Genomic DNA, 23,167 nt, shown 5'->3' on the forward strand with positions numbered 1-23,167 from the left:
AGCTGTTTCTGTCGCGCTTCTTCGCTTTGAATCCCTCCTTTGAATGGAGCTAAAAACTGCAAGTGGACACCCGCGTCCTAAATGGACATGTCCCTTTTTGGTGCGGTTGCGGCTTTAAACCGCTGCCCACACAAACTGCACCACTGGTTCCCATTGAAAACAATGACAGCCAGGCACCACGTGGCCACTACAAATTTTGGGGCACTTTCCCTAATATTCCTCTATGTGAACTGGCCCTAAGGCCTCTTTCACACAGGCGTTGCGGGAAAATGTGCGGGTGCGTTGTAATGCGTTTTGCACTCGCGTGAGAAAAATCGGCATGTTTGGTACCCAAACCCGAACTTCTTCACAGTTCGGGCTTGGGATCGGTGTTCTGTAGATTGTATTATTTTCCCTTATAACATGGTTATAAGGGAAAATAATAGCATTCTGAATACAGAACGCATAGTACAATAGGGCTGGAGGGGTTAAAAAAAGAAATAAAAAAATTTAACTCACCTTAATCCACTTGATCGATCAGCCGGCATCTCTTCTGTCTCCTTTCTTTGCTGTGTGCAGGAACAGGACCTGTGGTGACGTCACTCTGGTAAAAGATCATGTGATGGATTATGTGATGACCGGAGTGACGTCACCACAGGTCCTGTTCCTGCAATCAGCAAAGAAGGAGACAGAAGAAAAGCCGGGCTGCGCGTTCAAGTGGATTAAGGTGAGTTAAATTATTGTACTATGCATTCTGTATTCAGAATGCTATTATTTTCCCTTATAACCATGTTATAAGGGGAAATAATACAATCTACAGAACACCGATCCCAAGCCCAAACTTCTGTGAAGAAGTTCAGGTTTGGGTACCAAACATGCCGATTTTTCTCACGCGAGTGCAAAACGCATTACAATGTTTTACACTCGCGCGGAAAAATCGCGCATGTTCCCGCAACGCACCCGCACATTTTCCCGCAACGCCCGTGTGAAAGAGCCCAAAGGGTCACTACAAAGACAAATTTTTGTCTTTTTTGTATTTTTTTTACTACTAACATAACCGCCAAAGTAAATGCATGTAGTATTATTTTTTTTGACCACTTGTTTTTTTGCCAAATGCGGGGCGCAATGCACGAGCACAGTCCGTGGGGCAGCCATGGGGCAGTCCATGGGTCCGCGATCCGGCCGTTCCGCAAAAAGATAAGACATGTTCTAACTTTTTGCGGAACGGAAGTACGGGACGAAACCCCACGGAAGCACTCCGTAGTGCTTCCGTAGGGTTCCGTTCCGTGCTTCCGTTCCGCACCATTCCGCATCTCCGGATTTTTGGACCCATTGAAGTGAATGGGTCCGCATTCGTGATGTGGAATGCCCACGGAACGGCACCCGTGTATTGCGGATCCGCAAATGCGGTCCGCAATACGGCAACGGAGCGCACACGCCCGTGGAAAAGAGGCCTAAATTTGTTGCATTCTGCGCCAACGAAGTTCGTAACTAGAGATGGCCTTGTGGTTCACCCGGCGGTCGTTTCGCGGCGAACTTTGCTCGTTCGCGATTCGCCGAACAGGCGAACATATGGCGATGTCTGCCGGCGCCATATTCTTTTGCATTGTGCAGAACTTTGACCCATGACATATCCATCAGGTGGGACAGGACAGCCAATTGAGACGTTTCAGCACATGGACATACCCCCTACCCTATAGATCTGGCCACCATTTTACATTCAGTGTTTTGCCAGTGTAGGGAGAGGTTGCTGTGTGGAGCAGGGACAGACTGTTAGGGACACCAAACGCTAGCTAATAGGGCCACAAAAGTCCTTTTAAGGACTGGTATACAGTGCTGCCCATAATTATTCATACCCCTGGCAAATTTTGTTTTATTCAACCAGCAAGTAATTTTTTGACGGGAAATGACATTTGTGTCTCCCAAAAGATAATAAGACGATGTACAAGAGGCATTATTGTGGGGAAAAAAACATTTCTCAGCTTTTATTTACATTTGAGCAAAAAATACAAGATGTTCCGCACTGTGGAAAATCTCAGAGGACGTGGTCGGAAGCCAAAAGTGACACCTGTGCTGGCCAGGAGGATAGTTAGAGAGGTGAAGAAGAATCCAAAGATCACCACTAGGGCCATCCTGGTCAATCTGGGCTCTGCTGGTGGCAATGTCTCAAGGCAGACAATCCAACGGACACTGCACACTGCTGGGTTCCACTTCTCCAGATAAGGCACACTTTGCAACAGCTCATCTGGACAAAGAAGAAGACTTCTGGTCTTCTGTGTTATGGTCAGATGAAACAAAAATTTAATTGTTTGGTCAAAATGATATTTCCTTCATTTGGCGTAAAAAAGGAGAAGCCTTCAACCCAAAGAACACCATCCCCACTGTCAAACATGGTGGTGGGAACCTAATGCTTTGGGGGTGTTTTTCAGCCAATGGACCAGGGAACCTAATCACAGTAAACGGCACCATGAAAAAAGAGCAATACATGAGGATTCTCAATGACAGCATCAGGCCGTCTGCAGAGAAACTTGGCCTTGTTATTGGAATAACAGTGCGGAATATCTTGTATTTTTTGCTGAAATGTAAATAAAAGCTGAGAAATGTTTTTTTCCCCCCCAATATTGCCTCTTGTACATCGTCTTATTATCTTTTGGGAGACACCTACAGTACAGACCAAAAGTTTGGACACACCTTCTCATTCAAAGAGTTTTCTTTATTTTTATGACTATGAAGGCATCAAAACTATGAATTAACACATGTGGAATTATGTACATAACAAACAAGTGTGAAACAACTGAAAATATGTCATATTCTAGGTTCTTCAAAGTAGCCACCTTTTGCTTTGATTACTGCTTTGTACACTCTTGGCATTCTCTTGATGAACTTCAAGAGGTAGTCCCCTGAAATGGTCTTCCAACAGTCTTGAAGGAGTTCCCAGAGATGCTTAGCACTTGTTGGCCCTTTTGTCTTCACTCTGCGGTCCAGCTCACCCCAAACCATCTCGATTGGGTTCAGGTCCGGTGACTGTGGAGGCCAGGTCATCTGGCGCAGCACCCCATCACTCTCCTTCATGGTCAAATAGCCCTTACTTTCAAAGTTTTCCCAATTTTTCGGCTGACTGACTGACCTTCATTTCTTAAAGTAATGATGGCCACTCGTTTTTCTTTACTTAGCTGCTTTTTTCTTGCCATAATACAAATTCTAACAGTCTATTCAGTAGGACTATCAGCTGTGTATCCACCTGACTTCTCCTCAACGCAACTGATGGTCCCAACCCCATTTATAAGGCAAGAAATCCCACTTATTAAACCTGACAGGGCACACCTGTGAAGTGAAAACCATTTCAGGGGACTACCTCTTGAAGCTCATCAAGAGAATGCCAAGAGTGTGCAAAGCAGTAATCAAAGCAAAAGGTGGCTACTTTGAAGAACCTAGAATATGACATATGTTCAGTTGTTTCACACTTGTTTGTTATGTATATAATTCCACATGTGTTAATTCATAGTTTTGATGCCTTCATTGTGAATATACAATTTTCATAGTCATGAAAATAAAGAAAACTCTTTGAATGAGAAGGTGTGTCCAAACTTTTGGTCTGTACTGTATGTCATTTCCCGTCAAAAAATTTCTTGCTGGTTGAATAAAAGTAACTTTAAGTCAAAATTTGCCAGGGGTATGAATAATTATGGGCAGCACTGTAGGTGTGCTATCGATAGGTGTGACATACTGAGGGGTGTGATATACTTATAATATACTTTCTAACATAGAAAGTATATTATAGTCGATTTGTATTGTGCAGCATTTGTGTGCGGTTCTGCTGAGATACCGCAGCTATACAGAGGGACAAACGGTATTGGAACAACATTGCAACTGGTGTGATATACCAGTTGCCCCCCAAAAAAACTGATTGAGTCAGGGGTGTGATATAACTATTATATACTTTCTATATAGTGCATTTGTATTGTGCAGCAGTTGTGTGCGGTTCTGCTGAGATACCGCAGCTATACAGCGGGGCAAACGCTATTGGAATAACTAATGGCAACTGGTGTGATATACCTGTTGTTGCCCCCAAAAAAACTCATTAAGGGGTTTGATATACCTGCATCCAGCAAATAATCATTAAGGGGTTCTATATACCTGCTTTCACAAATACTGCTCTTCTATAGGGACTTTGTCAAAGGTTAATTTTTAAAATGACAGGCAGAGGAAGAGGCAGGTCATTCTGCAGGGGTGGTAGGGGTCGGGCAGGTGCACCAGGCCGGAGCCTAAGTGGGAAGTTGGAGAAGGAGCGTGGGATTACGTCAAAGGACGCACCAGAGTTGGTTGAGTGGCTCACTCAGCCTTCCGCTTCTGCAGCCTCCTCACCCTCTGTATCTGCACCCTCCTCACTCTCTGCTGTGTGCACCCCCAAAGACACACCCACTACCATAGCCCCTCCACTTGAGTCAGATGAATTATTTTCCCATCTATTCCCAGACCTTACCGATGCGCAGCCATTCTTGGCATCGGATCAGGAAGAGGAGCCCAGTGCATTGGAAACTGCAATACAATGTTTTGCAGTTTCCAATGCACTGGGCTCCTCTTCCTGATCCGATGCCAAGAATGGCTGCGCATCGGTTAGGTCTGGGAATAGATGGGCCACCACCCAGCGGTCTGACGACAGTACCCAGATCAGCCCAAGGAGGATGGTCCCCGCTGTTGCTGCCTACTCTGAGATCTTTAAGGTCAGTGGTGATGACGGAGACGATGATGACGTGTCGATAGACGTCATGTGGGTGCCCACAAGAGAGGAAGAGGAGGGGAGTTCAGAGGGAGAGATTGAGCAGCAGATAGGGAGGAGAAGGAGGAGAAGCAGGCAGAACTTGCAGTGCACAGGAGGCAAAGAGCAGACTGCAAATGTATCTGGAGTGAGCCATCCACCATGCACGGTCACATCTGGCGCTCCCAGGACGCTGGCACATGGCTCCGCAGTGTGGGCTTTTTTTAACGTGTAAGCTACTGACAATAGTGTTACCATCTGCAGCCTGTGCTGTCAACGCATAAGTCGCGGTAAGCCCAACACTTACCTAGGGACGATCGCCTTAAGAAGGCACCTGGCCTCCCATCACCGAGCCCAGTGGGAGCAACACCGTCAGAAGCCACAAAGCCACACTCCCAGCGCTACATGTCCTGCCTCTTCTCCTCTCTCTTCCCATTTGTCCTCCACTCCACCTTCCACCGTGCCGTTGTCGCGTTTAAAAGGCAGGCTTCCGTGGCCCAAATGTTCGAACATAAAAAGTTGATGACCCCGGATAACCCTCTTGTCCAACGGCTGACCGCCGTCTTGTCGGAACTGCTAGCCCGCCAACTACTGCCATATAAACTGGTGGATTCTGAGGCCTTTAGAAAATTTGTGGCCATTGGCACACCGCAGTGGAAGGTCCCCGGAAGGAAATATTTCTCCCAGAAGGGCATCCCAGAGCTATATGGCCACGTTCAGCGGCAAGTGAATGTATCTCTGGCACACAGTGTCGGTGCCAAGATACATCTGACCACAGACACGTGGTCTAGCAAACACGGGCAGGGAAGGTACATAACTTTTACTGCCCACTGGGTGAACCTTCTGACGGCCGTCAAGCATGCAACCCGTGGCACCCGTGTGGATTTGATGTTACCGCCACGGATTGCATGCAGGCCTGCCTCTTCTTCTCCTCCTCGGCTGACTTCTCCTTTTCCACTGCTACTGCCTCTTCTGCTGCACCCCCCAAGCTCCCCAGAACCTATTCGACGTGCCAGGTGAGACGTTGCCATGCTGTGCTGCGGCTGTTGTGCCTGGAAGCCAAAAGCCACACTGGTCCTGCACTGCTTTCAGCTCTGCGGTCACAGGCCGATCAGTGGCTAACCCCGCTCAATTTGACAGCTGGTAAAGTGGTGTGCGACAACGGTGCCAATCTGCTGAGCGCCCTGAAACAGGGCAAAATGACACACGTGCCGTGCATGGCACACGTCCTGAACTTAGTCGTGCAGCGATTATTTGCCAAATACCCCGGGGTTCAGGACGTCTTGCGGCAGGGCGGGAAAATCTCTGGCCATTTTAGAAGATCTTACACGGCCATGGCCATGGCTCGCCTTGCTGACGTTCAGCGGCGACACCACCTGCCCGTCAGACGTCTGATTTGTGACTGCCCGACGCGCTGGAACTCCACCTTGTATATGCTTGATAGGCTGCTCCAGCAGCAACGTGCCGTTAACAACCACCTATATGAACTCTGTGGCAGGACAGGTTCTGGGGAGCTTGTTTTCTTTTCACCGCACCAGTTGCTGCTTATGCGCGACGCATGCAGACTTCTGCGGCCATTTGATGAGATCACCGAACTGGTCAGTCGCAGCCAGGGCGTCATCAGTGACATCGTACCTTACGCCTTCTTTCTGGAGCGTGCATTGAGTCGTGTCATTGATCAAGCCGTTGAGGAGCAGGAGCTGGAAGATGTGGAAGTCGCAATGCTGAATGAATTCCCAGGGGGGGCTACTCCATCTGAGACAAGTCAGCAGGAGTCTGAAGAGGAGTCAGAGGAGGATAGTGCCTGGAGGGAGGATCCCTGGTGTTGTCCGTGGATGGGGAGAGGAGACCGAGGACGACATTTTTTCTGGGCGATGAGCAGGAGTCAGGCCACTCCACTGCTTCCAATTTAGTGCAAATGGGGGCCTTCATGCTCCAGTGTTTGAAGAGGGACCCCCGTATAAAAAGCATAAAGGGCAAGGACCAGTACTGGGTGGCAACGTACTTAGACCCCCGGTACAAACACAAAATGGCGGACATGTTACCAGCATCACAGAGGGCTGTCAGAATACAGCATTTCCAGACCTTGCTGCGAGAAATGCTACATTCTGCTGTTGCGGGCGCTGGCAGAGGAATTTCCACCCACAGAGAAATAGTTGCGAGTACCAATCCTACCGCGCCTGCAAGAAGAGGGCGGTTTGAAGATGTATTGGTCACTTCGGATATGAGATCATTCTTGCAGCCAACCCATCGACAGCCGCCCTCCGGATCCAGCCTCAGGGAACGCCTAGACCGACAGGTCTCTGACTACATTGGGTTAACGACCGATGTGGATGCTCTGAAAAGCGAGGAACCCCTGGACTACTGGGTGTGCAGGCTTGACCTGTGGCCAGAGCTGGCACAATTTACCATGGAACTCTTGGCTTGCCCCTCGTCGAGTGTCCTGTCCAAAAAGACGTTCAGCACAGCAGGGGGGATCGTGACCAATGAGCGCACTCGCCTAGCTCATGTGGACTACCTCACATTTCTAAAAATGAATAATGTGGTTTTTGATAGATTTTAAATTGCAAAACACTATCCCTATAGTGCATTGCATTTTAATGTCAGTGCTAGTCTGACATTGACCAGCAGGCTGCGCCAGAGAGGCGCAGCCTGCTGGAAACTAATCAAGGTAGGCTTGGGGCCTTCATAGACCCTCGATCGCATTTGCGGGTTGCCGATGGGAGACAGATGGAGTCCGCTCCCTCTGTCAGCACTTTACATGCGGCCGGTCCAGGCTGTTAGAGCAGGGCCGCGGCTCTCATGTGAGAGCTGGGCCCCCATTTGTGCAAAGGTTAGACTGGGCTGCCGTATTATCATAAGGGACTGTTTTGGAGAGAAAAAACAGACACAGTGAACTTTTGACTGTCTGGTTTAGGCTAGTTTACCACTAGTGTTATGAGTTCGGGCAGGCAGCATTGCCGGATGTTAGTGCCCACCAGCGCCATTGACTACAATGGGGTGCACTGGAGAGCCGGCCGCTACCTGGCAAATATGCAGGGATTCGGCCGAACAAAGAACACTGTGTTATGTCAATGTGGTGGCTGCTGCTATGACCACATGGGATCTTGTATAAGGGATCATGCATGCGAACGTGTGAGTCCTGTGCCTGTGCACACAATGCACTGGCTGTGGCTGTGTGTCCGCCGTTTGCAGACCCATTCATTTAAATGGGTCCTCGATCCGCAAGATTTAGTCCGCACCGCAAAATAATAGGAAATGTTCTATTTTTTGCCGTGTGTAGGTAACGGTTCGAAATCCCATGGAAGTGCTCCTTAGAGCTTCTGCCCCGTGCCTCCATTCCGCACCGCTCCGTATCTTGCAGATTGCGGACCCAGGCTGCAATACGATTACGGATTTGGAAACCGCGCTGCTTGAGATTATACCATCCTGTTCACAGGTGAATGAAACTGGGCACCTGCCTCTATCCTCCTCACCCAAAGGATCCGATCCTCCACAGACCACCTCCTCTACAGGGTTAAGAAAAATCGGCAAATAGTGTAGCACCCTCTTAAAAGTTGGTATAAAAGGTTTTATTCTACTTACAAAACGGCAGTAGACAGTTGTCGCCCCTGAGGAAGCCAGTGAGCGAAACCCGGGTCCGGCAGGAACGTGATGGTTTTACCTTTGTTATATGCTTTTTGTCTACTGCCGTTTTGTAAGTAGAATAAAACCTTTTATACCAACTTTTAAGAGGGTGCTACACTATTTGCCGATTTTTATTAACCCTGTAGAGGAGGTGGTCTGTGGAGGATCGGATCCTTTGGGTGAGGAGGATAGAGGCAGGTGCCCAGTTTCATTCACCTGTGAACAGGATGGTATAATCTCAAGCAGCGCGGTTTAAAAATCCTTATTATCTGACTATCCAGTGTGAATTGCCTACCACACTACACCGGAACCAGCAGCGCGATTTATTGTCCGTGTTTGGACACAGGACTGACTTTTGTATTTTTGTTTCATGCAATACGATTACGGGCCGCATACATTTGAGTGCATGAGCCCTAAGAGGGTAATTCTGAGATAGCCCAGAAAAGGGAATACTTTCATACGTTCCCAGATGGTCTTGAAGTCTCCCCAATAAGGGGAGATGTCCTCGACTCCTGACAGGGCAGACAAGCCTCCCACAAAGGCAGCCACTAGGGGGAGCTTGCAGCATACTGTATGTATGTATTTTTATTGCTCCCATTTCCTTACGCGGTTGTCTAGATGGCCCGTGATGGAAAGGTGGTCTTTTGGAGAGTCTTTAGTGTATGTATCGTGAGAGTTACCCCTTGTGATGGCTGCACACAGCCAGAAGTTTGTCATTTAACCCTTTGACAACTTATGACAAAAATATACATCATGGGCGGCTGTACAATTTGCATTAGGGTACAGTCACACGACCATGTGTAATCCTTTCCGTTTTCCGGTCCGCAAATAACGGAACCGTGTGTCTCCATTTTGCGGACAAATGACTTCTGTTTATGTCTTCCATTTTTTACGGTCCGCAAAAAACGGAAAGAAAAAAGAGAAAAAAAAAAGAATTATTAAGGACTTCAATAATACAGAAACGGATCCACAAAAAACGGAACAGATGCGGATCGGACGCGGATATAATTATACGGTCCTGTGAATGTACCCTAACAGAGATCAGCAGCAGGGGCAGCCTGCAGTACACAGTCCTTCTCCTGCTGCAACTGCTGGGATCGGAGGCAACTCTGATCCCAACCGCTTAACCTCTTGTAAGCAGTGGTCAATAGTGACAGCTAGTGTTGAGCGAATCGGAATTTGGAAAAATTGTGAAAATCGAATCCGAATTTCAGGGAAAATTTGATTCGGCGCGAAGCCGAATTTCCTCGTGCTTCGTGGTAGCAAATCGATTTTCCCTGAAATAGTGTGGAAAAAAACAAAAAAAAAAATCATACTTAACCCATCCATTTGCTCACGATGGGCCGGCCGCCGCCATCTTGATTGAAGATCTCGCACGAAATCCCGTGCACGGTGACGTATGACATCACCACACTGTCTGACATCATCATGGGCCATGCAAGGTTTCGCACTAGATCTTCAATCAAGATGAGGTAAGTATGATTAAATTTTTTATTTTTTTTATTTTACACTGTATTATTGCTGTCAGATGCTGAGATCAGCTATGAACACGGAATCTAAGGGGTGCAATGACGGGGAGCGGCGCAATTGGTGCTTCCTGTCATTGCGCCCACCACTAACGAAGAAATACGCTTTGTGATGAAGTAATTCGTCACAAAGTGAACTTTTTTGTAAAATTTGGTAAAGCAGCCGAATCAAATTTTTGAATACTTCGCTCTTCTCTAGTCTGTAATGCCTAGGGTTGCCACCTTTCCCAAGAAAATACACCGCCCAAGTTGAGCCGCACCCGAAAGGGGTGTGATTGTGGGGGCATGGCTTAATACAGGGTGTTAAGTCGCAATGTCATAATGTGGCTCCCAGTATTAATAATGCCCCCCCAATAGTGCCCCCTAGTATTAGTAATGCTTCAATTAGTGCCCCACATAATTAATAATGCCCCAATTAGTGCCCCCAGTAATAGTAATGCCTCCATTAATGCCCCTCAGAATTATTAATTCCCCCATTAGTGTCCCCCGAATTAATAATGCCCCCATTAGTGCCCCCAGTAATAGTAATGCCACCATTAGTTCCCCCCAGAATTTATAGTGCCCCCAGTAATATTAATGCCCCAATTAGTGCCCCCCAGAATTAACAATGCCCCATTAGTGCCCCTAGTAATAGTAATGCCTCCCTTAGTGCCCTCCAGAATTATTAATTCCCTCATTAGTGCCCACCAGAATTAATAATGCCCCCATTAGTGCCCCCCAGTAATATTAATGCCCCTATTAGCACTCCCCAGAATTAATAGTGCCCCCAGTAATATTAATGCCCCAATTAGTGCCCCCCAGAATTAACAATGCCCCATTAGTGCCCCCAGTAATAGTAATGCCTCCATTAGTGCCCTCCAGAATTATTAATTCCCTCATTAGTGCCCCCCAGTAATATTAATGCCCCTATTAGCACTCTCCAGAATTAATAATGCCCCCCGTAATAGTATTGCCACCATTCGTGCCCCCCAGAATTAGTCTCCATTAGCGCCCCCAGAATTAATAATGCCCCCATTAGAGCCCCCCAGTAATAGTAATGCCCCCATTAGTGCCCCCCAGTAATAGTTATGCCCCCATTAGTGCACCCAAAAATTAATAGTGCCCCTTTCTTTGCTTGTGCAAAAAAAAAAAAAAAAAGACAACCTTATCCATTAGATTGCGGCGCGGTGAACATTCGCTGAAGACAGGACCTGCGCTCCAGCCTGGTGACATCTCGCAGGTCCTGTCCTGAGCTTTCAGCGAGAAGTGAGTGTTCGCCGAGGCGCGATCAAATGGAGGCGGTAAAGGCTGTACTGATGAGCGCCCCACAATGGAAGCCTCATTAGTAACAGTCCATACAGGAAAATACCGGCAATTAATATTGCCGGTAGAAAAAAATTACTGGCACCGACAGGGGCACTAAATTATCGGCTTGGCTGGTGAGTTACCGCCCGGGTGGCAATCCTAGTAATCCCATTGCTTCCCCTTCCCCCACTATGCCCCAAGTCTGCCATCTTAACCACCTCCGGACCGCCGAACGCAGCGACGCGTCCTGGAGGTGGTTGATTCATTCCGAGTGGACGCGCCGGCGCGTCCTCTCGCGAGACGCGAGATTTCCTGTGAACGCGCGCACACAGGCGCGCGCGCTCACGGGATCGGAAGGTAAGCGAGTGGATCTCTAGCCTGCCAGCGGCGATCGTTCGCTGGCAGGCTGGAGATGTGATTTTTTTAACCCCTAACAGGTATATTAGACGCTGTTTTGATAACAGCGTCTAATATACCTGCTACCTGGTCCTCTGGTGGTCCCATTTGTTTGGATCGACCACCAGAGGACACAGGTAGCTCAGCAATATGTAGCACCAAACACCACTACACTACACCCCCCCCGTCACTTATTAACCCCTTATTCACCCTTGATCACCCCTGATCACCCCATATAGACTCCCTGATCACCCCCCTGTCATTGATTACCCCCCTGTCATTGATCACCCCCCTGTAAAGCTCCATTCAGACGTCCGCATGATTTTTACAGATCCACTGATAGATGGATCGGATCCGCCAAACGCATACGGACGTCTGAATGGAGCCTTACAGGGGCGTGATCAATGACTGTGGTGATCACCCCATATAGACTCCCTGATCACCCCCCTGTCATTGATCACCCCCCTGTAAAGCTCCATTCAGACGTCCGCATGATTTTTACGGATCCACTGATAGATGGATCGGATCCGACAAACGCATACGGACGTCTGAATGGAGCCTTACAGGGGCGTGATCAATGACTGTGGTGATCACCCCATATAGACTCCCTGATCACCCCCATGTCATTGATTACCCCCCTGTCATTGATCACCCCCCTGTAAAGCTCCATTCAGACGTCCGCATGATTTTTACGGATCCACTGATAGATGGATCGGATCCGCAAAACGCATACGGACGTCTGAATGGAGCCTTACAGGGGCGTGATCAATGACTGTGGTGATCACCCCATATAGACTCCCTGATTACCCCCCTGTCATTGATCACCCCCCTGTAAAGCTCCATTCAGACGTCCGCATGATTTTTACGGATCCACTGATAGATGGATCGGATCCGCAAAACACATACAGGCGTCTGAATGGAGCCTTACAGGGGGGTGATCACCCCATATAGACTCCCTGATCACCCCCCTGTCATTGATCACCCCCCTGTCATTGATCACCCCCCTGTCATTGATCACCCCCCTGTCATTGATCACCCCCCTGTAAGGCTGCATTCAGATGTCCGTATGATTTTTACGGATCCACGGATACATGGATCGGATCCGCAAAACACATACGGACATCTGAATGGAGCCTTATAGGGGGGTGATCAATGACAGGGGGGTGATCACCCCATATAGACTCCCTGATCACCCCCTGTCATTGATCACCCCCCTGTCATTGATCACCCCCCTGTAAGGCTCCATTCAGACATTTTTTTGGCCCAAGTTAGCGGAAAATATTTTTTTTTTTCTTACAAAGTCTCATATTCCACTAACTTGTGTCAAAAAATAAAATCTCACATGAACTCACCATACCCCTCACGGAATCCTAATGCGTAAAAATTTTTTGACATTTATATTCCAGACTTCTTCTCACGCTTTAGGGCCCTAGAATGCCAGGGCAGTATAAATACCCCACATGTGACCCCATTTCGGAAAGAAGACACCCCCAGGTATTCCGTGAGGGGCATATTGAGTCCATGAAAGATTGAAATTTTTGTCCCAAGTTAGCGGAAAGGGAGACTTTGTGAGAAAAAAATAAATAAAATCAATTTCCGCTAACTTGTGCCAAAAAAAAAAAATTCTATGAACTCGCCATGCCCCTCATTGAATACCTTGGGGTGTCTTCTTTCCAAAATGGGGTCACATGTGGGGTATTTATACTGCCCTGGCATTCTAAGGGCCCTAAAGCGTAAGAAGAAGTCTGGGATCCAAATGTCTAAAAATGCCCTCATAAAAGGAATGTGGGCCCCTTTGCGCATCTAGGCTGCAAAAAAGTGTCACACATCTGGTATCGCCGTACTCAGGAGAAGTTGGGCAATGTGTTTTGGGGTGTCATTTTACATATACCCATGCTGGGTGAGATAAATATCTTGGTCAAATGCCAACTTTGTATAAAAAAAATGGGAAACGTTGTCTTTTGCAGCCTAGGTGGGCAAAGGGGCCCACATTCCCAAGAGCACCTTTAGGATTTCACAGGTCATTTACCTACTTACCACACATTAGGGCCCCTGGAATGCCAGGGCAGTATAACTACCCCACAAGTGACCCCATTTTGGAAAGAAGACACCCCAAGGTATTCCGTGAGGGGCATGGCGAGTTCCTAGAATTTTTTATTTTTTGTCACAAGTTAGTGGAAAATGATGATGATTTTTTTTTATTTATTTTTTCTTACAAAGTCTCATATTCCACTAACTTGTGACAAAAAATAAAAACTTCATGAACTCACTATGCCCATCACGAAATACCTTGGGGTGTCTTCTTTCCAAAATGGGGTCACTTGTGGGGTAGTTATACTGCCCTGGCATTCTAGGGGCCCAAATGTGTGGTAAGGAGTTTGAAATCAAATTCAGTAAAAAATGACCTGTGAAATCCGAAAGGTGCTCTTTGGAATGTGGGCCCCTTTGCCCACCTAGGCTGCAAAAAAGTGTCACACATGTGGTATCTCCGTACTCGGGAGAAGTTGGGAAATGTGTTTTGGGGTGTCTATTTACATATACCCATGCTGGGTGAGAGAAATATCTTGGTCAAATGCCAACTTTGTATAAAAAAATGGGAAAAGTTGTCTTTTGCCAAGATATTTCTCTCACCCAGCATGGGTATATGTAAAATGACACCCCAAAACACATTCCCCAACTTCTCCTGAATACAGAGATACCACATGTGTGACACTTTTTTGTAGCCTAGGTGGGCAAAGGGGCCCACATTCCAAAGAGCACCTTTCGGATTTCACCGGTCATTTTTTACACATTTTGATTTCAAACTTCTTACCACACATTTGGGCCCCTAGAATGCCAGGGCAGTATAACTACCCCACAAGTGACCCCATTTTGGAAAGAAGACACCCCAAGGTATTCGCTGATGGGCATAGTGAGTTCATGGAAGTTTTTATTTTTTGTCACAAGTTAGTGGAATATGAGACTTTGTAAGAAAAAAAAAAAAGAAAAAAATCATCATTTTCCACTAACTTGTGACAAAAAATAAAAAATTCGAGGAACTCGCCATGCCCCTCACGGAATACCTTGGGGTGTCTTCTTTCCAAAATGGGGTCACTTGTGGGGTAGTTATACTGCCCTGGCATTCTAGGGGCCCAAATGTGTGATAAGGAGTTTGAAATCAAATTCTGTAAAAAATGACCTGTGAAATCCGAAAGGTGCTCTTTGGAATGTGGGCCCCTTTGCCCACCTAGGCTGCAAAAAAGTGTCACACATGTGGTATCGCCGTATTCAGGAGAAGTTGGGGAATGTGTTTTGGGGTGTCATTTTACATATACCCATGCTGGGTGAGAGAAATATCTTGGCAAAAGACAACTTTTCCCATTTTTTTTTATACAAAGTTGGCATTTGACCAAGATATTTCTCTCACCCAGCATGGGTATATGTAAAATGACACCCCAAAACACATTGCCCAACTTCTCCTGAGTACGGCGATACCACATGTGTGGCACTTTTTTGCAGCCTAGGTGGGCAAAGGGGCCCACATTCCAAAGAGCACCTTTCGGATTTCACCGGCCATTTTTTACAGAATTTGATTTCAAACTCCTTACCACACATTTGGGCCCCTAGAATGCCAGGGCAGTATAACTACCCCACAAGTGACCCCATTTTGGAAAGAAGACACCCAAAGGTATTCACTGATGGGCATAGTGAGTTCATAGGACTTTTTATTTTTTGTCACAAGTTAGTGGAATATGAGACTTTGTAAGAAAAAAAAAAATCATCATTTTCCGCTAACTTGTGACAAAAAATTAAAAGTTCTATGAACTCACTATGCCCATCAGCGAATACCTTTGGGTGTGTACTTTCCGAAATGGGGTCATTTGTGGGGTGTTTGTACTGTCTGGCCATTGTAGAACCTCAGGAAACATGACAGGTGCTCAGAAAGTCAGAGCTGCTTCAAAAAGCGGAAATTCTCATTTTTGTACCATAGTTTGTAAACGCTATAACTTTTACCCAAACCATTTTTTTTTTACCCAAACATTTTTTTTTTATCAAAGACATGTAGAACAATAAATTTAGAGCAAAATTTATATATGGATGTCGTTTTTTTGCAAAATTTTACAACTGAAAGTGAAAAATGTCATTTTTTTGCAACAAAAATCGTTAAATTTCGATTAATAACAAAAAAAGTTAAAATGTCAGCAGCAATGAAATACCACCAAATGAAAGCTCTATTAGTGAGAAGAAAAGGAGGTAAAATTCATTTGGGTGGTAAGTTGCATGACCGAGCAATAAACGGTGAAAGTAGTGTAGGTCAGAAGTGTAAAAAGTGGCCTGGTCATTAAGGGTGTTTGAGCCATAGGGGCTGAGGTGGTTAATACACCTATAAGGCCCCGCCAAAGGACTTGAATTGGTTGTGCAGTGGCGTAATATTGATGATCGATCCTCAGGGGAGGTCATCAATGTGAGATCAGCAGGGATCTGACTCTCAGCACCCCCCGCCAATGTGTGAAGGGGTCACAGCGCTCGTGCGAGTGCTGCTTCCTCTTCTACTTGTAATTACACTTCACCGCAAAAAGTCATTAGGACCCCAAAATCATACTAGAGCCCCAAAATCACAGTTGGAGGTGTGGCCATACATGGGGGAGGGGGGATATGATTTCTATTGCATTTATGGCTATTTTGGTGCTGACTATTTGCTGCTGCTGAATTTCTGTGACCCATAAATTGTTCAGCTCTCTGGCATTTTAATATTTCAAGCCTTGCTGACCTGCTTTCTGCGGCAGTGTGAATAACCACCGATGTCTCCACAGAGGGCACCTCTGATAAATATGGAATGGAATGTCATGTCGGTGCACAGCCTGAAAATGCCAAAAAAACACAAAAAAACAAAAAAACTTTTCAGCGAATCTATGGGAAATGTGAATCGTTTCTCTCACTTGTGCCTATATAATAGAGCTACAGCTAAAACACTGAGCTTTAGTGAGGTGTGCTGCCGCCATCTAGTGTCTGACTGAGAGAATGCAGGGTGGCAGTCAACGAAAATCTAAATCTACTTGTGTTTTTTTTTTCTCCTTTTATATTTTTGTTCTCAACCCCCCCCCAGACATGCATCTTTCTCTAGGGTAATACACGGATGTTTGTTTCCGCAGGGAACCTCGGAAAGTCATTCTACACAAAGGCTCCACAGGCCTGGGCTTTAATATCGTCGGCGGAGAGGATGGAGAAGGGATTTTCATCTCTTTTATCCTGGCCGGAGGACCTGCAGATCTGAGCGGGGAGCTGCAGAGAGGAGACCAGATTATATCCGTATGTACTATCAGGACTGAAATGATGCATGAACCCCCCCCCATATTGATAATTCCCCTCAGTCTGCGTGTGCCATTTTCGGATCTAATGGAGCTCCCTGTGCACTGAGGTCCTGGTGAGATTATGATTAGGGATGAGCGAACCCGTGGAAGTTCGGGTTCACCGGGTTCGGCCGAACTTCAGATCAAAGTTTGGGTTCTTGACCCGAACTTGACCCTGAACCCGAACTTGAACTTCACTTTACTATTTCCCGTTATAACATGGTTATAGCGGAAAATAATAGCATTCTTAAGACAGAATGCAAAACAATATGGCCATTTAGGGGTTAAAAAAACAAAAACAAAACTCGTCTCATCCACTTGATTGCGCTGCAGCAGCTTCTTCTATCTTCACTGAACAGGACCTGCAATGTGTGTGATGACGTCACCGTGCTCTCCCACATGGTGATGTCATCACGCATATCGCAGGTCCTTTGGCAGGTCCTGCTGAATGAAGATAGAAGAGACTGCTGCAGCGCGATCAAGTGGATGAGGTGAGTGTTTTTTTACCCCTAACTTCCCGTATTCTTTTGCATTCTGTCTTAAGAATGTTATTATTTTCCGATATAACCATATTATATGTTGTTCAGTGAAAAAGTCTGGGTACCTGAACTCGGAAAGTTCAGTACAAACCCGAACTTTGCAGTTCGGGTTTGCTCATCCCTAATTATGATTATACACAGCAATCCATCTGGGCAAGCAGAGCTGCAGTGTAAAGTATAGCGGACAGTCAAAGCTGCAGACTGATGAGACAGGAGGGAAGTAGATTTCTTAAACCAATTTGCACCAGAGGAGCTTAGATTCAGGGGTGTAAAAGTGACATTCTGGACCCCATATGGAGGAGTCAATAGGGGTTCACTTTCTTTCCTGTCCATTAGCACCATTGCAGGCGAGATGCTCCCTCAGCTTGGGCCTCGTCAGTTTAGGGTTCTGCTGCTCGGCACAACAGGAGGTTATGGTGCCTTTCTGCATCCAAAGGACATTCAGATGTGTAATACAGATCATTGGCTATGGGGTACCCGGGGGCACAATTTCACTACGTGACCGCATTGCACCCTACGTTTCTCTATAGCAGGGACGGGACTTTTAGTGCCCAAGCCTTTATAATAGTCGCAGTTCTTCCATGACTGATCTGGATACAACGCCCCCATAACAGTGCACCCCTAAGAACGTTAGTAAGTTCCCATATAAGACCGCCAGCCACAGTGCCCCAGAGTGTTAGCCATGGGTCCCAGTAACAGTAATGCTATGCTGCAGCTCCCCATCACAGTGCCCCTGTACCAATACCGTGCCTGCCTTAATACCTGGAGAAGTGCCACGAATGGGTGACAGCCATAGTGGCCCCCCAAGAGTACCAGCCACAGTACTGCCATCAGCTCCAGACACAGTGCACCTATGAGTGCTTATCACAGTGCCCCCATACAGAAGTGTACACCCACATCTTTTTTTAAAATTTGGTTAAAGGGGTTATTCCATGACTGATGTAAAAAATAAAAATCGGACATCATATAGTAGATGACAACCTCTTTCTAAGGCTCCATTCACACGTCCGTATAATGGGTCCGCATCCGTTCCGCAAATTGCGGAACGGGTGAGGACCCATTCATTCTCTATAGGGACGGAATTGATGCAGAGAGCACACTACACTGCGTGCAGAATTATTAGGCAAATGAGTATTTTGACCACATCATCCTCTTTATGCATGTTGTCTTACTCCAAGCTGTATAGGCTCGAAAGCCTACTACCAATTAAGCATATTAGGTGATGTGCATCTCTGTAATGAGAGGGGGTGTGGTCTAATGACATCAACACCCTATATTAGGTGTGCATAATTATTAGGCAACTTCCTTTCCTTTGGCAAAATGGGTCAAAAGAAGGACTTGACAGGCTCAGAAAAGTCAAAAATAGTGAGATATCTTGCAGAGGGATGCAGCACTCTTAAAATTGCAAAGCTTCTGAAGCGTGATCATCGAACAATCAAGCGTTTCATTCAAAATAGTCAACAGGGTCGCAAGAAGCGTGTGGAAAAACCAAGGCGCAAAATAACTGCCCATGAACTGAGAAAAGTCAAGCGTGCAGCTGCCAAGATGCCACTTGCCACCAGTTTGGCCATATTTCAGAGCTGCAACATCACTGGAGTGCCCAAAAGCACAAGGTGTGCAATACTCAGAGACATGGCCAAGGTAAGAAAGGCTGAAAGACGACCACCACTGAACAAGACACACAAGCTGAAACGTCAAGACTGGGCCAAGAAATATCTCAAGACTGATTTTTCTAAGGTTTTATGGACTGATGAAATGAGAGTGAGTCTTGATGGGCCAGATGGATGGGCCCGTGGCTGGATTGGTAAAGGGCAGAGAGCTCCAGTCCGACTCAGACGCCAGCAAGGTGGAGGTGGAGTACTGGTTTGGGCTGGTATCATCAAAGATGAGCTTGTGGGGCCTTTTCGGGTTGAGGATGGAGTCAAGCTCAACTCCCAGTCCTACTGCCAGTTTCTGGAAGACACCTTCTTCAAGCAGTGGTACAGGAAGAAGTCTGCATCCTTCAAGAAAAACATGATTTTCATGCAGGACAATTCTCCATCACACGCGTCCAAGTACTCCACAGCGTGGCTGGCAAGAAAGGGTATAAAAGAAGAAAATCTAATGACATGGCCTCCTTGTTCACCTGATCTGAACCCCATTGAGAACCTGTGGTCCATCATCAAATGTGAGATTTACAAGGAGGGAAAACAGTACACCTCTCTGAACAGTGTCTGGGAGGCTGTGGTTGCTGCTGCATGCAATGTTGATGGTGAACAGATCAAAACACTGACAGAATCCATGGATGGCAGGCTTTTGAGTGTCCTTGCAAAGAAAGGTGGCTATATTGGTCACTGATTTGTTTTTGTTTTGTTTTTGAATGTCAGAAATGTATATTTGTGAAGGTTGAGATGTTGAATTGGTTTCACTGGTAAAAATAAATAATTGAAATGGGTATATATTTGTTTTTTGTTAAGTTGCCTAATAATTATGCACAGTAATAGTCACCTGCACACACAGATATCCCCCTAAAATAGCTAAAACTAAAAACAAACTAAAAACTACTTCCAAAAATATTCAGCTTTGATATTAATGAGTTTTTTGGGTTCATTGAGAACATGGTTGTTGTTCAATAATAAAATTAATCCTCAAAAATACAACTTGCCTAATAATTCTGCACTCCCTGTATGTGCTCTCTGCATCCGCATTTCAGGAGCGTGCCCCCGATCTTCCGAGCCGCGGCCCTGGAAAGAAATAGAACATGTCCTATTCTTGTCCGCAATTGCGGACAAGAATAGGCAGTTCTATGGGGGTGCCGGCCGGGTGTATTGCGGATCCGCAATGCACTACAGATGTCTGAATGGACCCTAAGGCTACCTTCACACTAGCGTTTTTTGAGGATCTGTCATGGATCTGCAAAAACGCTTCCGTTACAATATTACAACCGCATGTATCTGTCATGAACGGATCCGGTTGTATTATGTCTTCTATAGCCATGACGGATCCGTTTTCTATTGTGCCAGATTGTGTCATAGAAAACAGATCTGTCCCCATTGACTTACATTGTGTCAGTTTAGCTCCGCTTCGTCAGACGGACAGCAAAACGCTGCAGCCTGCGTTTTGGTGTCCGCCTCCAGAGCGGAATGGTGACTGAACGGAGGCAAACTGACGCATTCTGAGCGGATCCTTTTCCATTCAGAATGCATTAGGGCAAAACTGATCCGTTTTGGACCGCTTGTGAGAGCCCTGAACGGATCTCACAAACGGAAAGCCAAAACGCCAGTGTGAAAGTAGCCTAACAAAGCTAGAACCAGTCCGGTACCTCACATGGGTCCAGAGATCTCCACATTCATTGCTCTGATGCTTAATCCTGCTTGCTTACGTCTTCGGCTTCTGCACGTGGCGACGCCCCGGCCGGCAGAGTTCACTCGTGTCTTAGAAGGGAAGGACCAGTATCCCTGACGAAGGAGACCGAGTTCTCTGAAACGCGTTGGATTTTTGTTCTGATTCCCAGAGGCCGCCGTACTTGTGTGATGTCGGGAAGCCCGTTCTGACTTCTACGACGCGAGCGAACGCCGCCGGCCGGGGTGTCGCCATGTGCAGAAGCCGAAGACGCCAGCAAGCAGGATTAAGCATCGGAGCTCACTGGCAGGACTAAACTACAGGATGGCCACCGATATAATACAAACCAGGCAAGTGACTGTCGTAGAGTATTTTTGAGCGCCTTGGAAAATTGTACTAAACTGTCTGCGTCGGAATAAGGCGCAGACGTTTCTTTGTGGGAGTCTTATTTCTATGGCGGTTGGCGCAATAGGTATCGGTGGGTTTGGAATCTTAATATTAAAACTAGCATCCAACTGATATCAGCACCAATACCCCACAAGAAGCGATAGGCGCCGACTAGTAAGCGGGATTTATTGTTGTATAGTCACCACATCCAGTGACTTGTATTACAACCCAGAAGCTACACAGAGGCCAATGGGAAAATTATATTTATATATAAAATAATCTATACGGATAGGATATTTGATACAGCACACTTAAAATATTAAGAAGCGCAGCATTGGAACGTTATTTAAGTTGGTAGATATATTTTGAGCTTGCAGCTTGAGGGGAGGGGGGGTGTCCTTTCTGCTGCAGCCATCTCCTTATCAGAGCTCAGAGATGTGTCCTTTCTCAGGGGGCATGTCCCTTTCTCAGGGGGCTCTATCCCTGGAACTGTCACCGCCTCAAACAGTAGATATTGCTGGTGGCAGTTGAATGATGGAAGTGAGCATGTGTGACCACCTCATAGGTGGACGTACACATTACTATACAGAGTCATTGGCGGATTACAATAGGGACGTTCGGATCGGCAGCTCCGGGGCCCAGCACCGCTGGGGGGGCCCAACGCCGACCCCAACGCCCACATACTGCGGCGGGGCACGGGAGCGCATAGCTCCCTGTCCCGTCGCCGATCACCGCCATAGCATTCAGGCTTAGTAGGCCTGAGGCCTATGCGCTAGTGAACTCCCGGCGCAGGCGTGCGTGATGATGAGGTCATCGCGCGCCTGTGCCGGGACGCAGCACTGTGACGCGCCTGACTCATCCCGCCTTCCTCTGCGATCAAGCGCCTTGCCCTGGACATAGGTGAGTATTTATCTTTTCATTTTTATTTTTTTTATTTTTTTTTATTTCATGTGCCTACTTTGGGGGAAATGGGGGTGGTGGGGGACAAACAGTAGGACATATTAAGAGACATCGAGTACATGGGGGGGGAATGTGGGGCTGTGTGGGGCCAAATTAATATGGGAGGGACTACTATGTGGGGGCAAATTACTATATAGGGCAGTGTGGGGGCAAATTACTATGGGGGGGGCAGTGTGGGGGAAACTATTGTGTGGGGAAATTGCTATGTGGGGACAGTGTGGGGCAAATTACTATGTAGGGGAAATTACTGTGTGGGGGCAAACTACTATATGGGGTGCAGTTTGGGGGAAATTACTGTGTGGGGGCAAATTACTATGGGGGGATTACTATGTGGGTGCAGTGTGGTGGAAATTACTATATGGGGGTGTTGCTATTGGGGAGGCACTGTAGGGGCAATTCTATTATTTCTGGGGACACTATACAGGGATTATTACCTGGAGCACAATATAGGGTGTAATTATTACTGGGGGCACTCTAGGGGACATTATAGCTGCTGTGGACACTATAGGAACATTTAGGGTAATTTATCAAACTGGCGTAAAGCAGAACTGGCTTAGTTGCCCATAGCAGCCAATCAGATTCCACCTTTCATATTTGACAGCTCTTTTGGAAATCCAGTTCTACTTTACACCAGTTTGATAAATTACCCCAATTATGTCTTTTAGGGTCACAATTTTTTCAGCAGTATAGTACCTGGGACATTGGGGAGCACAACGGGCACAGTATTGGGGGTGGCAGCAGGATGACACTGTGGGGACACCAGGATGAGGAGGTTGATGGAAAAATTGAGAAATCTAACGTGTCTGTGTTACAAACTGTAGAGACGAGATGCGGCTGAAAGACTTTGCCATGGTGGTCTGGGTCAAATGGAGGAGAAGAGGAAAGAGAAGGTCTACATGACAGGAGATGTGACTGGATGTAAGAGGTATGTGGTGCTGTATTCTCCTCCATGTCTTTTTTATTATAATTATATGTATTTTAAATTTGGCGTATTTTTTTTAGTCTGAAGATGTCATATGGCCTAGGAAGAGACCGTGGCGCTCATGAAGCACCGCAGCC

The 23,167-nt window shown here is 46.7% G+C and overlaps 1 protein-coding gene across 2 annotated transcripts in view; it reads left to right on the forward strand.

Moving 5' to 3' along the window:
• The window catches only part of DLG2 (discs large MAGUK scaffold protein 2), a 1,330,756-nt gene that overhangs the window by 1,027,961 nt on the left and 279,628 nt on the right, over positions 1 to 23,167 (forward strand). For both annotated transcript variants that reach the window (XM_040426389.1, XM_040426390.1), the window contains one exon: positions 16,704 to 16,860. In XM_040426389.1, the coding sequence (XP_040282323.1) occupies positions 16,704 to 16,860 (157 nt within the window). The remainder of the gene's footprint in view (positions 1 to 16,703; positions 16,861 to 23,167) is intronic.

The sequence above is a fragment of the Bufo bufo genome, chromosome 3 (assembly GCF_905171765.1).
Source record: "Bufo bufo chromosome 3, aBufBuf1.1, whole genome shotgun sequence".
In the NCBI taxonomy this organism is placed as follows: domain Eukaryota; kingdom Metazoa; phylum Chordata; class Amphibia; order Anura; family Bufonidae; genus Bufo; species Bufo bufo.